Here is a 13,939-nt window from a genome sequence, read left to right as displayed (position 1 = left end):
TGAAAGAACAGACTAGCTAATCAATAGAAGAGAATAATTCACTGAGAAACAAGCTTTAGGATGTATGATAGTTTAATGTGTGATGAAAGAGGCACTTTTTAGTAGCAGGGAACAAATATATAATTGGTCAATAAATGATAATGGGATTATTAGAAAGTTACATGAGAAAAAGAAGTCCATTTAGATGCTTATCACATAATAGACAACAAAATAATTTGAGAGGGAATTGAATGTAAAAACTTGAATCGAAATTTCTCACATATGCAGGATTTTATTACCACAAAGATCTCTAATGCAATCCCTTTATATGCACACCCTTCACGCTCGCTCTATTATTTAGAACCCCTGGAAATCACTGATTTGTTTTCCATTTCTGTAATATTGTCATTTCAAGAATGTTATATAAAAGGAATTATACAGTATACCTTTTTGAAATTGGCTTTAATTTCACTTAGCATAATCTTTTAGAGATCCACCCAAGTGTGTATATCAATAGTTTGCTCCTTTTTATTGATGAGTAGTATTTTGTGGTATAGATGTACCACAGTTAGTTTAACCATTCATCTGTTGAAGGGCATTTTAGTTGTTTTAATACTTTGAAACATTGTTTTTCTACCTTCTTGTGGGTTACTTGGACATTTTTTGCAACCCCACTTTATCTTTAGTGTTTTTGAATGCACCTCTTTGTATAATATCTTAGTGTTTTTAAAAACAATATGGGGAATAGAAACACATTTCAGAAGGGAAATATAACACTGATAAAGAATAAAAGAAAAAACAGAGTTGTAAATGTCATAAATTTATTCAACATACTAATCTTATCTATTTCCAATTTCTGCCTTTTCACCCACTGTCTTCTCTCCTGATAAGTCTTTGTTCTTCATTTTTGGAGAAGTTCACTTGATGAGGTCCATAAGTTTACATCTTCAAGCATTTCCAAGTTCAGATTCTGAACAGTAAAAGGGAAAAAAGAAATATTTGGGAAATTCTGCAATGTACTGAATACTTTTTCACATTTTAATGATAAATATTTGAACTTAATGTGTTTTATTTTTAATGATAAAGCTGTTCTCAGTTTTTTAAAAAATATTTTAAAGTGGAGAACTGAAGGACTCCCAACTAGTGCTCTATTGTCAAAGATGAACCCTGTCAACCAGTCCAGAGGAAGGTCTAGTAGATCACATCTTTCATGCTATGCTGTATGAATAATTACAGTGAAATGTTTCCTGATCTTAACTAGTATAGGTGTGGAAACATTTCAGAAATGTCATGGGTGATAAATATATTACCTCTAGGTATAGAATATAAATAAACATTAGATGATTTGTTTTGTTATATGTGGCAAATTACTGGACTCATCTCCAAACAAGCTATTCCAGACACCAGTAATTACATTTGACTTGCATTTTTTCTACTGAGAAATCCTATAATGCATTTGAAATTGCTTTATTCATAAATAATAACCCAAGGAGTTTTATAATATGATAAGGATATATTCAAGAAGCTGCCTCATGCAGACAACAGATATTTATTTATTTTCTTTATGTTGGCATTAGATTTTTCTTTTTCTACTTTACCAGCACTGCAGGGAGCACTGTACTCTTCAATGGTGAATTCATCTGAAACACAGAAATGATGAAACAGAAAGAGTGAAGACATTTAGCAACAGGCACATGAGCAGTGAATTTTAAGTAAACTGTACAATGTCAGCTAAGATAGAAAGCGTAAAAACAGTCATGGAGCCAATAAAAGTGACCTCCTTCTCTTCTAAGGCATTTGGGATTGGAGTGGTAAGGTGAATAAGAGAAAATTGGGCTTGGATACAGAATGGAGGGGCAGTTTTCACAGCTGGAAAATTGTTTCTATTTATAGAACACTGTACAGCCCTTTATCACAGCTGTGTTTTTCTCATTGGAATTGTACATACTTTCCTCTCTGAACTTTCCCTTAATCGAAGAAGGAGTAAAGTTCTAACACTACTAGCAAGCTGCAACATTGGTAAGTTTCTAGTTCAAAGTTATGAGTAAATGAAAGAATTTCCTGATATGTTTTGAAGTTTACCAGATTTTGTGAGACTATCCAAGGCACAAGTCAAAAACAGATCTAATTTTAGGTTTTATATCACATAATCACTACTGAGAGGTGGTCTTTTAGTTATTGCTATTCTTCTTGTCTTCCTGGAATAATTCAGTCTAGAGCAAACAATTTTATAAGGGAATTTAAAAGAGTTCACCCCCTTATTGCTCCAAGATCAATTTATAAGTATGGCTCTAAGATTTGTTTAGGGGGCACATGAAAGGTTAATATACAAGAACATGATTATCCAACAACCACAAACTCACTTGTTCTTCCTGTGACAAATCGTGGAGTTTTGTTTTCATTAAGATAACCCTTTACTAGTTTAGTCTGTTTTTCAATCAAAGTGCAGCATGTCTGAATCCTACTCACCTGTCTCATAATAATCATAGGCTTTTACTGTAGCTGGTTTTAAATTCTCTACTTTGATATCTTGTTCCACTGAGAAGGAAAAATTCAGGGCTTGTTTGGTTAGCTGGAGAGACAGAAAAACTGAATTACAGTTGGAGATTAACTTAGTTACCAGTTATCATCCTCTCTTCTTAAGATATTATCAAACCCTGTAGTATTGCTATCTATTTGTAACAAAACCTATGGAAAGAATGGGACATTTTGGGACGTGTATAACACATTCAGAGACAAATAAAAGAAGGGCTAAGGAGGCAATTCTATGGACAGTCAAATGTATTAAATTGAGCCTTGTTGACCAATCCTGTCTTCATTTCCCTATGTGGTTATATTCTTCTCCCTCACCTGTGTATTTGAAAAACACTATTTGGAATCTGTACTAGTTTGTTGGAACTTGTAGTTGTTCTCCCAGATTTAGCAAAGTTACAGAGAAATCTTACCTCTTCAAAGTAAATCAGGACATGGTTGGTGCTCACTTCAGTCCTTTGAATCTGTGGCCTTTCTTGGAGCTGTTGACCAGGAGATAAGACAGAGATACAAGATGAAGAAATTTTAGGATGAGAGCAATTTTCAGGTATTTAAAATATAAGTGGTTGCTCAGAAATATCCAAACTGCTCATTTTGATTTCTTCAGAGTATATTATAATATTTCACATATATGACATAGACAGGGTGGGGCAAAAGTAGGTTTACAGTTGTCGGTACATGAAACAGACTTTATTCTTATATTATTATTTATTATTCTTATATTATTTTGTTTGCATGGAAATCAGAAAACTTATTCTTTTATTATTTATTATTATTGTATTATTTTGTTTGCATCACAGTTGTTTGCATGGAAAATAATACAATAATAATAAATAATAATACAAGAATAAACTGTTTCATGTACTCACAACTATAAATCTACTTTTGCTCCATTGTGTATGTATATAGATATATAATACATGGTAAATAATTAGCTACCTCTCCAATTACCTCTAGATGGCTCAGGGCTTTTGGCAACACTATTAACTATATTTATAAAATATGTCTTATACTTGAGACCATATAACAATGATACCCACTATTAAAATGATGGAAACATCCTCTAGAGGAGCAAGTTAAAGGGAGTAAACACCTTGAAAACTGAATCAATAAAAGAAAATTTACAAGCATAAATGCTAACATTGATCATAACTCTTCTATCTGTAAAGGACTTAGGGTTTACCTTTTTCACTGATGGTTTCACAGGTATGAAGCCAGATACCATCTTTACATCAACAATAACCATGTTGGAACTGGGTCGTTCTCCAGTATAACTATGAAGTCAAGGCATAGGGACAAGGCGTTACAACAAAATTCTTTGGAATTCATTCAAGATAGAAGTCTTTCCTTCTTTATTTCTAGTGTTCCCTATCCCTGTCAACCACTCAGCTTCTCCATGTACTCTATTTGTCTCTGCTATGGTTGCTTGGAAAACCCTTCTTTATGAAATTTCACTCTGTACAATGGCAACATTTCATTCTCAATGTTGTCTTTTCAGTAAGAATGAAGAATATTTTATCATTAACACATATTGTAAGAATTCCATCTACACTATGTGTGACTTTGGATAATGGCATTCCTCCACACAAGAAAATCAATTTGTCATATTCTACAAAAGTTCTGGTAGTAACTTAGGATTTACCTAACGTTGATGTGAATCTGGAATTTCCTGTCAGCATGTAGTCCATCGCAGTTCTTGGGGAGAACATCAACATTCAGAGCGAAGGGAGCTTTCTCGTCTTTCTTGGGTAGGACATTGTATCTCAGGGATGTCTAAAACAATTTGAAAAAACTTATTCATTTTTGCACTCAAATACTCTATCTCTTTTAGGTGATTCATACCACCCCTTAGCACCCATTTCCTTTTCTATTTTGAAATTCAAATCTAATCCTTGAGGCTTTTTTCCCCATTTGTAACATCCCCTAAGCCCCAGCAGTCTCACCTGGAGGTACACACATCCTGACCCGGCCACAGTTGTGCTGTACTCCCCTGGAATCTCTGGTAATGCAACCTCCTGCAGCAATAGGCGATGGGCATCGTCTACTTGAAGTTCTTCTGAGAAGGTCTTTGAAGACTTGATGGTGACTGTAGCTGCTTTCTCCATTTTCGTGAAAGTTGCTGCTCCATATTTGGAGAGGGCTTGAAGAGCTACCACTGTATCCTGAAAAAGATGAGTGTAGAAATCACTGGAGAGGAAGGCAACAACATTATACTAGATGTAAATCATACAAATATTACTCTCTCTCAGAGTTATTTATTTAGTTGTAAACAGTTCATTAACTGAGTTTCAATTTTGCTCAGTCATGGTGTTAATCATGACTTATTCTAGGTAATCTGGGAAATGTCCTCAATCAATAACTTACAATATACATATAGAAATAAGGTTCAAATATTTTACACAAAGCAGAAGTTATTTCAAAAATTTATTTATTTATATAACGATATTTGTTGTAAAAATTCAGAAAAGGCTGAAGAAATTGGGGATAAAATAATAACAAGACTATGAAGAAGGTAATAAATATGCTTATCTAAGAATAATGAGAAAAGTTTATATACACAGAAGAGAAGCATCAGGTGTGGGGAATATTGTAAGTGAAGACACAGAAAAGGGAGTTGAGTCACTTCCAGAAAAAGTGAAGGTACCAGCCTGAGGAGAGAGAAATACTCATGTTTACTGAGGAGAAGAAATATTTTGGGTAAAGTGTTATGTAATTTTAGTCTTCGGGTTAAAAATATTTACATTATCAGGTCTATTTTACAGCAGAGGGTCAGACTAAAGAGAAAAGACAGGGGACTGTACAGAGGACCGAGCAGTAATCCATATTTAAAATAATGAGGCTGGAACCTTTATGGTGATGGAGGAATGAAGAAAGTATGAATCAGAAACACTATACAATTTTTCAACTCTTAGAATATGGTTGTACCTACATATGTATTTATTTTTCTTCCTAGGGTATTTCCACAGACCTGAGTAGAGGAGAAGCCTCCATTGGGGTTTTGTTGCTTGGTTATCCATTTCACAATACGAGAGGCTACAGACAGGTCCTCTGAAGACGGGGCAGGCTGGGAGGTAAGATAGGCAAGGAGCAAGTAAGATGTCATCTCAACTTCAGCAGAAGGAGCCCGGGGTTGATAATAGAATGTCTTAGCTTCTTGAAGTTTCCCAGGACGTTGCAAGTGGATTGAGTCCTCTTTGAAATGGAAAAAGACACAATCTTGAGTTTAGAGAATGGCTTTAAAATCTAATTTGTGACATCATTATAATTAAAGCTTACTTAGTGAATTGATGGAAATGAAGGAAAAATATTAAGTCATCACCAATCGATCAAATCTTTGCCAAGAAAGTAAATTAAGTTTCCAGCAACTCCCATTGTGTCTTTCTGTTTATTACATACTTGTATGATATTAGAAGTTGGGCGGTAGAGAGTCAATAAAGTGTAAATTGGTAAAATGATTCATGTTACCTAGAGAATTTATTTTCAATGATAATAATTCTTGTTATCATAATGTAATATATAATATAATTAATAACATAAATAATATAATATACTATAATATGGAATAATAGTTGTGAGTTCAATAGATTTTTTTCCCTTCTGATTTTCATCTTCTGATTTTCACCTTCTGATTACTGGTGATTTTTGGAAGTAAATTTTGCAGGAGTGGTTCTTACCTTCTTTTACAGCCTCTTTGTCCAGTGATTGAAGCAGCTCATTTCGCTTGGCCTGGTTTCCTGCCAGGGCAAAGGCATAGGCCAATAATGCCTTGGTATAGACAAGACTTCCTTGGGCTTCTGAAGTGGATGCCCATGCACTTTCCAGGCAGAATAGAGCATTGCGGACAATTGGGTGCTATGAAGAAGATGAAAGGAGATCTTAGGATAGCAGAACTAAGCTAATGAACTGTTCCCAGGCTAACCTCTTAAAAGCCTGAATGTGTCTGCACAACCTCACAATTCAGACCAGAGAATAATTTTCTCTGCAGCTTCCAAAAGGATGTAGTCCTTTATGTTCTGGTAAAATATACCAAAATTAAATAACACAAAACCACAACTCATTTTCCTCAGAGATTCAGAGGTTTATGATTTTCCCCCCTTAACATTTGTGAAAGGCAGGCAATGGGTGTGTACTAGTACATACAGTGACAGGCAGTGGCATCTCCAGCAGAGCAATGGTGATGTAGGCAGAGAGTGTCACCTCATCATCTACTCCACCCTGTAAGGATCAGAGGCAATGACACTAAAGCACGCCAATATTCATTAGCCAGAGTCAGCTAACTCTCTGTTTCTTCTTGGGTATCTTCACTAGAAAGCATCCTTTTTTGAGTAATATTATTGATTTTCCACCCTCTTCTTCCACCCTAATATTCTTATATCTGTCTTGAATCTCCTTAACTTTTAGTAATATATTGGTTTTTTTGCTTACTATTTTTATTCAATAAAAGACTGCTAATTAATTGCTATATTTCAGAAGTTTTAGAGCCTACCATCCTCCCTCAAAGCTATGTCATGAAGACTTGAAGAATGTATAGGAGCATCATTGCACTGGCATATCAGCATCATTAGGACTGGAGCAATGTTAAAGGCATCACCTTCATAGCATTGTTTAGCAGTGATCCAGAGTGTTGGAAACAGCCATTTTCCCTTTGCTTCTGTGAGAGCCAGGTAAGGGAATTCGTGATGTGTGAGTCTTCCACAAAGATGTATGACCGAGCTTGAGAAAAGGACTTAAGCACAAACGCAGTGAGCCTGTCCAGCAAAGAAAAGATGAGTCATCAGGACAAGCTAACTTTGTGCACTGCCTCCAGACACTGATTTTCATAATTCAGTGAAGGAAATTATTGGGGGAGAGGAACTGGTGGTGAAATAATACTAGGACACTGAATACACTCTTCGTCAAAAAAACATCTGAGTCTCTTTTTGTAAATCTTTCAATTTTATTCGTTTCTCCAGAGTCAATGTTTTTCACTTTCTTTTATCTCATGTAGTGTTGGAACTTCCAAGCCTTCTCACCATCAAACTTCCAATCTGAGTGATTTTACTACATTACATCTTCTGTCTTCTCCAGGCTCCTCTTTCTTGCTATATAATATAGAAGCTTCTTCCTTGATTTTTTTCTCATTGTGACACTTTCTGCCTTATATTTCCATTTTGGGGGATCCTTATTTCTGTTATCTATTGTGCTATCAGATCAGGTGAGCTCTTATAGATGAATGGTGAGGTCACCCAGTGTGATGACACACATATAGGTTTTTAAAGGATAACAGATTTCTATAAAAGGACTCCAAGTATCAGAGACTAGCTATTTCCATATTTCTGAAATATTATGGGTCTACAAAGAGCATACAGAAATAATTATCTTACCAAGTGTTTCCCTGGCTTGTACCACCACGATCCCCAAAAGTGCTGTATGAACCATCGTTGTGCTTATAATTCAACTGTCTTTGATACCCTGAAGAAGAAGTATTCATAAATTTATGAAATAGCAGAGACATTGGAGAATTATTATTTTTTCCTCAAAACTTGTTGAAGAGTCATAGGGACACTGCTCTTTTACCAAGAGATCTCCAAGACTTGATGATGCCTTTGAATTTTCTGATTGTATGTGGGACATTTAATTGGATATCACACCAATAATAATGATTAAATCTTAACCAAAGAGATACTGATTTGAGTTCACTGAAGAATATATTTAGGGACTCAATTAACATTTCTCATGTTGGGGTAATCTCTTACCACTAATGAGGTGGCTAACGGCTTTGGACTTGATCTTTTCTGTCAGCTGTCGTGTCTCATTCAGATAGTTCAAAACATAGATGTTAGGGACAAAAAGGACCATGTTCTGTTCTCCACAACCATAGGGCATCTGGAGAAGATTCTGAAGATTATGCATTGCAGAGCCTAGTATATCACCTGAGGAATGAAAGATACAGAAGAATCAGAATAACTTGGAGTTTGTTTATGTTGGGATAGGAAGATAGACACTATCTAAGTGAGAGGTCAACTCACTTATGGAGGGGAAGATGCAAAAAGCATAGGAAGTGAAGAACCACAAGAAATAGAAAGAAAAGAGAAAAGTAGGAAAAGTAAAGTAGATGGTTCAAGGGTAGAATAAAACAAAGAAACAACTGAATGACAAGATAGATACATCTTTCCTGATGAGGGACATGTCTGGTATAAACCAACTATACTCAAATATATTAGGAAGTACCACCAAATACTCAACCCTTTGAATATAAGGTCACAGAGAGGTGACCCTTCTTACTTTATAGATTATATCAAGATATATATCACAACATCTATTCAACCCCCTTTCTGATGAATACACAGTGCAATACTTAGCTTAGTGCTCTTTCTCTTTCCAGTGACTAGAGTCAGTGATCTCATTAACCATGGATGGTGAGGCCCCATGCACTAAAATTGTGGTGATAGCTGCTTCCTTTGGGCTGGGAGACTCACCCAAAACTGAGTATGTTGCCCTGGCAGATCCTTCAACCACATTTGAAGGAACTTTTAGTGACAGCTTTTCATGTACTCCAGTTTCTAATGAAAGAAGACATAAATAAAGGAGGAAAAAATGAGAGATATGTTCCATTTTTGTTTGAATATTTTTCCTCTACAGGATTGAGGTCCAACCTCTCATTTCTCTTGTTTCTTATATAATTTCTTTGATACAACTCAAGGTTCTCCTAAAGCCATGATTCATCTCATAGTGTAGCTCATATTAAACATATATATTTGTGCTAAATTTCTATAGATTTCTGATGTATATACCATATGGTATACTTATTTTCTTCTCTTCATTGTTTATGTTAATTTCTGATATTGGTAGTTTTTAGAAAAATTACATTTATTCCATAAATATGTATGAAATATTTGCCAAATATAAGTTCTGTGTTAAGTGTAATGATATAGCAATTTTCAAAACAAATCTCCTGACTTCCTGGAATTTTTATTTTAATGGAAGTAATAAGGTAACAAATCAATACTTAATATGATAGATGTTAATATTTATAGAGAAAATTAGAGTGTTTTTATGGTTAAGCTAATAAGAAAAGTCAAATAAGGGAATATAGGGCATAAGGAAGTGACTCCATAATAAAAAGCTCGTTGATTAAAAAAAATCATAGGTGACTAGAGACTTTAACTAAGTCATGGAGTAAGTTTATAGATATCTTGGGAAGAGACTTACAGGAAAAAGAAATAAAAAGTGAAAAGACTCCAGAGAATAGAGCATGCTAGATGTGTTCCAAGAGCAGATTAGACCTAAAGTTCTTATAATTATTGTTTAAATGAAAACACATGAGTACATTTAAACAACTGATTGAATAATAGTGTTAATATCACACAGGTATTTCAGTATTTCAAAAATTATTTAGAGAGAAGTATCAGAGATAGTAACTTTGTATTGAAAGAAATCCTGTCCCCCAGTCACCAGCTTTTTTCCTTAATATTAGTCAAGCTCTTTTAGGCCTTTCAACTTCTCCCTGCCTTCATCTGGAAAAAGTGGTTCTTCATCAAATGTCCTTAGATTTGTACATGGGAAAGTATAAAGTCCTCCCCCCACACAAAGGACAACATTCCCCCAAGGGCATTCTATAATCATATACTTTGGCAAGGAGCAGAACTTGAGAATCTTGTCAATTTTTGACACTTACCTGTTGCACAGAGGAGTGAGTTGAAAGTTTCCTCCTTTTCTATTCCCTCAGGCTTTATATGACAAGAAAAAAAATAAAAATAATTAAGTGACACTTAATGTATCAGAGAAAAATCAGCTACTCTTAAGGAGAGGAGAAAATGCTAGTATAAAATTGAGTTGTGGATACATCTGTATGTTTGGGAATTAAATGTCACTGTCACACACATATTAGAATATATGCTGTTATATAATAAGGTGTCTGAGAAAGTATACCTGCATACCTCTACTAATAAGGGCTTGACTACAGTGTCCTTGCGTCCAAGTGCTGGGACTTGAGGCATCTCATTACCGCACGATTGCGGAGACTGCAGGGCTTCTGCAGTCGCTGTGAAATTCACCTTTCCTGTGGAGTTAAACAGCGATTCCATGTTGAATGTTTGTTTGTTTTTTTTCTTTTTGAATTTCCTCAATATACATAATGGTTTTCTTTCAATCGATCATTGTTAAAGAAAAAAAGACATATACTTGGGTCAGAGAGGAAAGCAAACCATTACTACTCACCCAGTGACTTGAGGGTTACAGCCCAGGATACAGTTTTCCTCCCATCTCCACAAATACAGTGAGATTCTTCATTCTTCTCTACTGGAACAGCCAAGAAGGCAGGAGAGTCCTCCAGCTCTATGCTGACCTGTCCCCCATTCCCCCACACAAGTTTGAACACAAGCAGAAGGTCAGTAATAGGGGACTGAGGCTTAAAGGGACAATGCATACTAATGGAGAGACTTTGAGAAATTGTCCAAACAGCATAAATCCTGTCAAATACTTTGTTGTTTAGATATTTGCAATAAGGGAACTGAAAAACAGACAGGAATTAGAATTAATGTCCAGGATTTAAGCTTGTACCAACAAAAGGAAAAAACTGAACACTGAAGTAATCAGGTGGAAATAATATCTGAAATTAGGAATACACAGATAATATAGAGCCCCGCATGAATATAACCTCAACAGTTTGGACCCATCGGGTAGTTTTGCTCTTAGTTCCTATTCCATTCCAAAATTAATTTCCATTATATTCAATTATGATTTACAAGGAGATTACCTAAGAGACCTAGGTAATGAATGGTGATTGTGTTCCTTCCTTCTACTTTTGCTCATCTCTAGAGAAGTGTTCTTACCCAGATGCAGTAGGACAAGTAGTTGAACACAGTGGCTTTGAGTATAAAGGCTTCTCCTCGCACCACAGAGTAGGGGAGAGTGAGTTCTAGGAAGAAGGGCTGGAAGACTTGAAGAGAGACGACAGGGGAGAGGCCAAGCCCAGTTTTTCCAGACAAGCAGAGCGCACTGGCCTTCCACTTGGTGATGGTGTCAGGGACCTTTATTTCCAGCTCACTGTTACCTGATGAACTAATGAAAATAAAAAGAAGAGGAGAGTGAATGAAACCCCACCCTGCCCTTTTCTGGCATGTACCATAGCTGATCCTAAACCATGATAACTTAGAAACCTAGTGTGGTAAATATTAAATTTGACATAAAGTTTGTCACTCTTATTGAAGTCCCTGAAAGTTTTTCAATTTCTTTTTAGGGGTGAGACGAGCTTCCTGCTTTCTATTATTTTAGCTACCTCAAGACCAAATTAGAAAAAATGTTGCATTGTTTCACTATGAGATCAATGAACTATGAACCTAAATATTAATGAGAAAAGAATGGAGTAAAACTGAAAGGATCAGGAACAAAGGATAACACTAGAATCACAGAGGAGAATGCAGGTCTTCTCTTATACTGAATTCCAGGCAATGCACAACTTACTCAAGTGACACCAAGTCCCAGATCCAGGTCTCTGGGAAGTACTTCCGGACTGTCTCTTTTACGCCCACAGCTAGAGGGGCCGCGCTCATCATCAGTGGATAACTTTCATGATAATATGCTACAGGAGCGCTCATTGGAGCCCCTATGGAAAAACAACATTCAGGACCCAATGTAAACCTCATTTTATCATTAGTTTTTTAAATAGGTGCCTTATTTATCAAATAGAATGTCAGTGGCTCAGTGAAAATTTATTATTGGAACAGTTTAACCTACCAACTTGTTACTTATACGGGAAGGCTAATCCTAATATTTCCTCATTCTAGAGGTAAGTGTATTTTTCTCTAGATATGAAAACAAATGTAGATTTCCTTAAGCTGATTATTCAACTGGTGGAGGGTAGAATAAAGAGTAATTTAATACACCAAATATTGCTTTTACAGTGAAATGATGATCACATGATCTCCGTTTGTGGCAAGACTCAAGCTAGAAGGACTGATAGTAGCTACTGCAAGAAGATTTTAGGGATGATTTTTAAAAAATAACAGTGAGTGAGATATGGAGACATAAAAAATTAAGATATAATACAGTATGTGCTATAGACAACAGAGACTCAGTGAAGGACAGAATATTAATTTTAGATTGGCCAGAAAAGACTTTTTCAAAGTAGACATTAAAATGATCATTGAAGAATGAGAAACAGGAGGATGGAAAAGGTATTTCAAGGCAATGGCTATCTAGATTGAAAGGGTTGGCCCAAAAACCTTATCCCTATGGAGTAGAAATGTCTGTTTTGGGGGTGTGTTTAATATAGTTGTGTAAATAATGGGTGTTTTTAACATATTTGAGTAAATAGTAGGTGTAATTAGGTGTAAGTAGGTGTAATGTTCATTACCATGAAAATTAGGACAAATTAGATCTGTGAAGATAGAAGTTAACTTGATTAAAAAGTGTTATTCCATAGATCAGAAGATATATAAAGATAATATGTATAATGTATAAATATAAAATATGTGCTATATAAAATAGAGTTGGACATGGTCTTTTAAAGCCCTAAGTGTAACAATCCTACCAATTCTGGAAGTAGGAACTATGTATGAGAAATAGGTGACATGATAAAAGCAATGTTTAAGGATGATATGCCTTTCACAATAGACGGAACAGACTGAGGTGGAGAAAGACCAGAAGCAAAGAAAGTAAATTAGTGTGGTTTACAGTAATAATTTGGTTATGAAATAATAAGGTACAAGACTAAGGTGGTATAATTGAAAATTAAAGAATGAATAAGTAATAAATACCAAATGTAAAATTTGTATAAGAGTATTGCAGAATATTTGGGATAAGAATGTAACTAATGGTACTCTGATTTTAGGTTTGGTGGATCATTCCATTCTCTTTGGATTGACACAAATGTATATAGTTGGTTTTAAAAGGGCTATGAAAAAATGAGAATAAAGAAACAGTTCTTTTAACTTTTTTAAAACAAAGAATATGCTATCACGTGGAATCATAATTATATTTATTTTATGCTCACATACATCATACTAGATAGAGATATGATACAAACATGTCCCTTTGCTCTTAGCACAGTGTTGCTTTTCATTACACAAAAGTTCCTTTCTATTGAGAAAATGCTCTTATTCCTTATATTTTCAACTAGAACTTTATTCATGGTCTTCCCAGGTTAATAATTTCTACTTTATTAAAATAGAGGTTTATTTTTTATTTAAAAAATCACTTTACACCATCACATTTCTTATAAAGTAGTATTACTAGACCTCTAAGCATGCAGAGAGAAACTTCTCTGGATCTGGTAGCAGGAGAAAAGAATTCTCAGGATTAGAATTTTTCTTTTCCTTAGTTCCAGGTGTACTTGAAACACACCAAGAAACTAATAGTATGTCTGCCAAAAGATGAATTATTGTTATTTAATATATCAAAATCATTTAAATTTTTTTCTATGAAAGTACATGGCAGGATATATAGG

General features: G+C 35.0%; 1 protein-coding gene across 1 annotated transcript in view; it reads right to left on the bottom strand.

Annotated features, from left to right (window-relative positions):
• Positions 1-67: 67 nt before the first annotated feature.
• Positions 68-13,939, bottom strand: part of LOC129085025 (pregnancy zone protein-like) — a 46,846-nt gene continuing 32,974 nt past the window's right edge. Inside the window, exons 18-36 of the mRNA XM_054591439.1 lie at positions 11,956-12,097; positions 11,325-11,553; positions 10,711-10,837; positions 10,431-10,552; positions 10,169-10,220; positions 8,970-9,053; positions 8,247-8,423; positions 7,875-7,962; positions 7,103-7,259; positions 6,652-6,726; positions 6,186-6,363; positions 5,480-5,703; positions 4,455-4,673; positions 4,154-4,284; positions 3,695-3,785; positions 2,925-2,993; positions 2,449-2,551; positions 1,578-1,619; positions 68-949 (exon numbers count right to left, since the gene is read on the bottom strand). Of these exons, the coding sequence (XP_054447414.1) occupies positions 927-949; positions 1,578-1,619; positions 2,449-2,551; positions 2,925-2,993; positions 3,695-3,785; positions 4,154-4,284; positions 4,455-4,673; positions 5,480-5,703; positions 6,186-6,363; positions 6,652-6,726; positions 7,103-7,259; positions 7,875-7,962; positions 8,247-8,423; positions 8,970-9,053; positions 10,169-10,220; positions 10,431-10,552; positions 10,711-10,837; positions 11,325-11,553; positions 11,956-12,097 (2,333 nt within the window). The 3' untranslated portion in view covers positions 68-926. The remainder of the gene's footprint in view (positions 950-1,577; positions 1,620-2,448; positions 2,552-2,924; positions 2,994-3,694; positions 3,786-4,153; positions 4,285-4,454; positions 4,674-5,479; positions 5,704-6,185; positions 6,364-6,651; positions 6,727-7,102; positions 7,260-7,874; positions 7,963-8,246; positions 8,424-8,969; positions 9,054-10,168; positions 10,221-10,430; positions 10,553-10,710; positions 10,838-11,324; positions 11,554-11,955; positions 12,098-13,939) is intronic.

The sequence above is a fragment of the Pteronotus mesoamericanus genome, unplaced genomic scaffold (assembly GCF_021234165.1).
Source record: "Pteronotus mesoamericanus isolate MK-2021 breed Mesoamerican mustached bat unplaced genomic scaffold, CSHL_Meso_final scaffold_21, whole genome shotgun sequence".
NCBI classification, from domain to species: domain Eukaryota; kingdom Metazoa; phylum Chordata; class Mammalia; order Chiroptera; family Mormoopidae; genus Pteronotus; species Pteronotus mesoamericanus.
The sequence above is the reverse complement of the archived record's forward strand: the minus strand, read 5'-3'. Positions and strand labels throughout refer to the sequence as shown.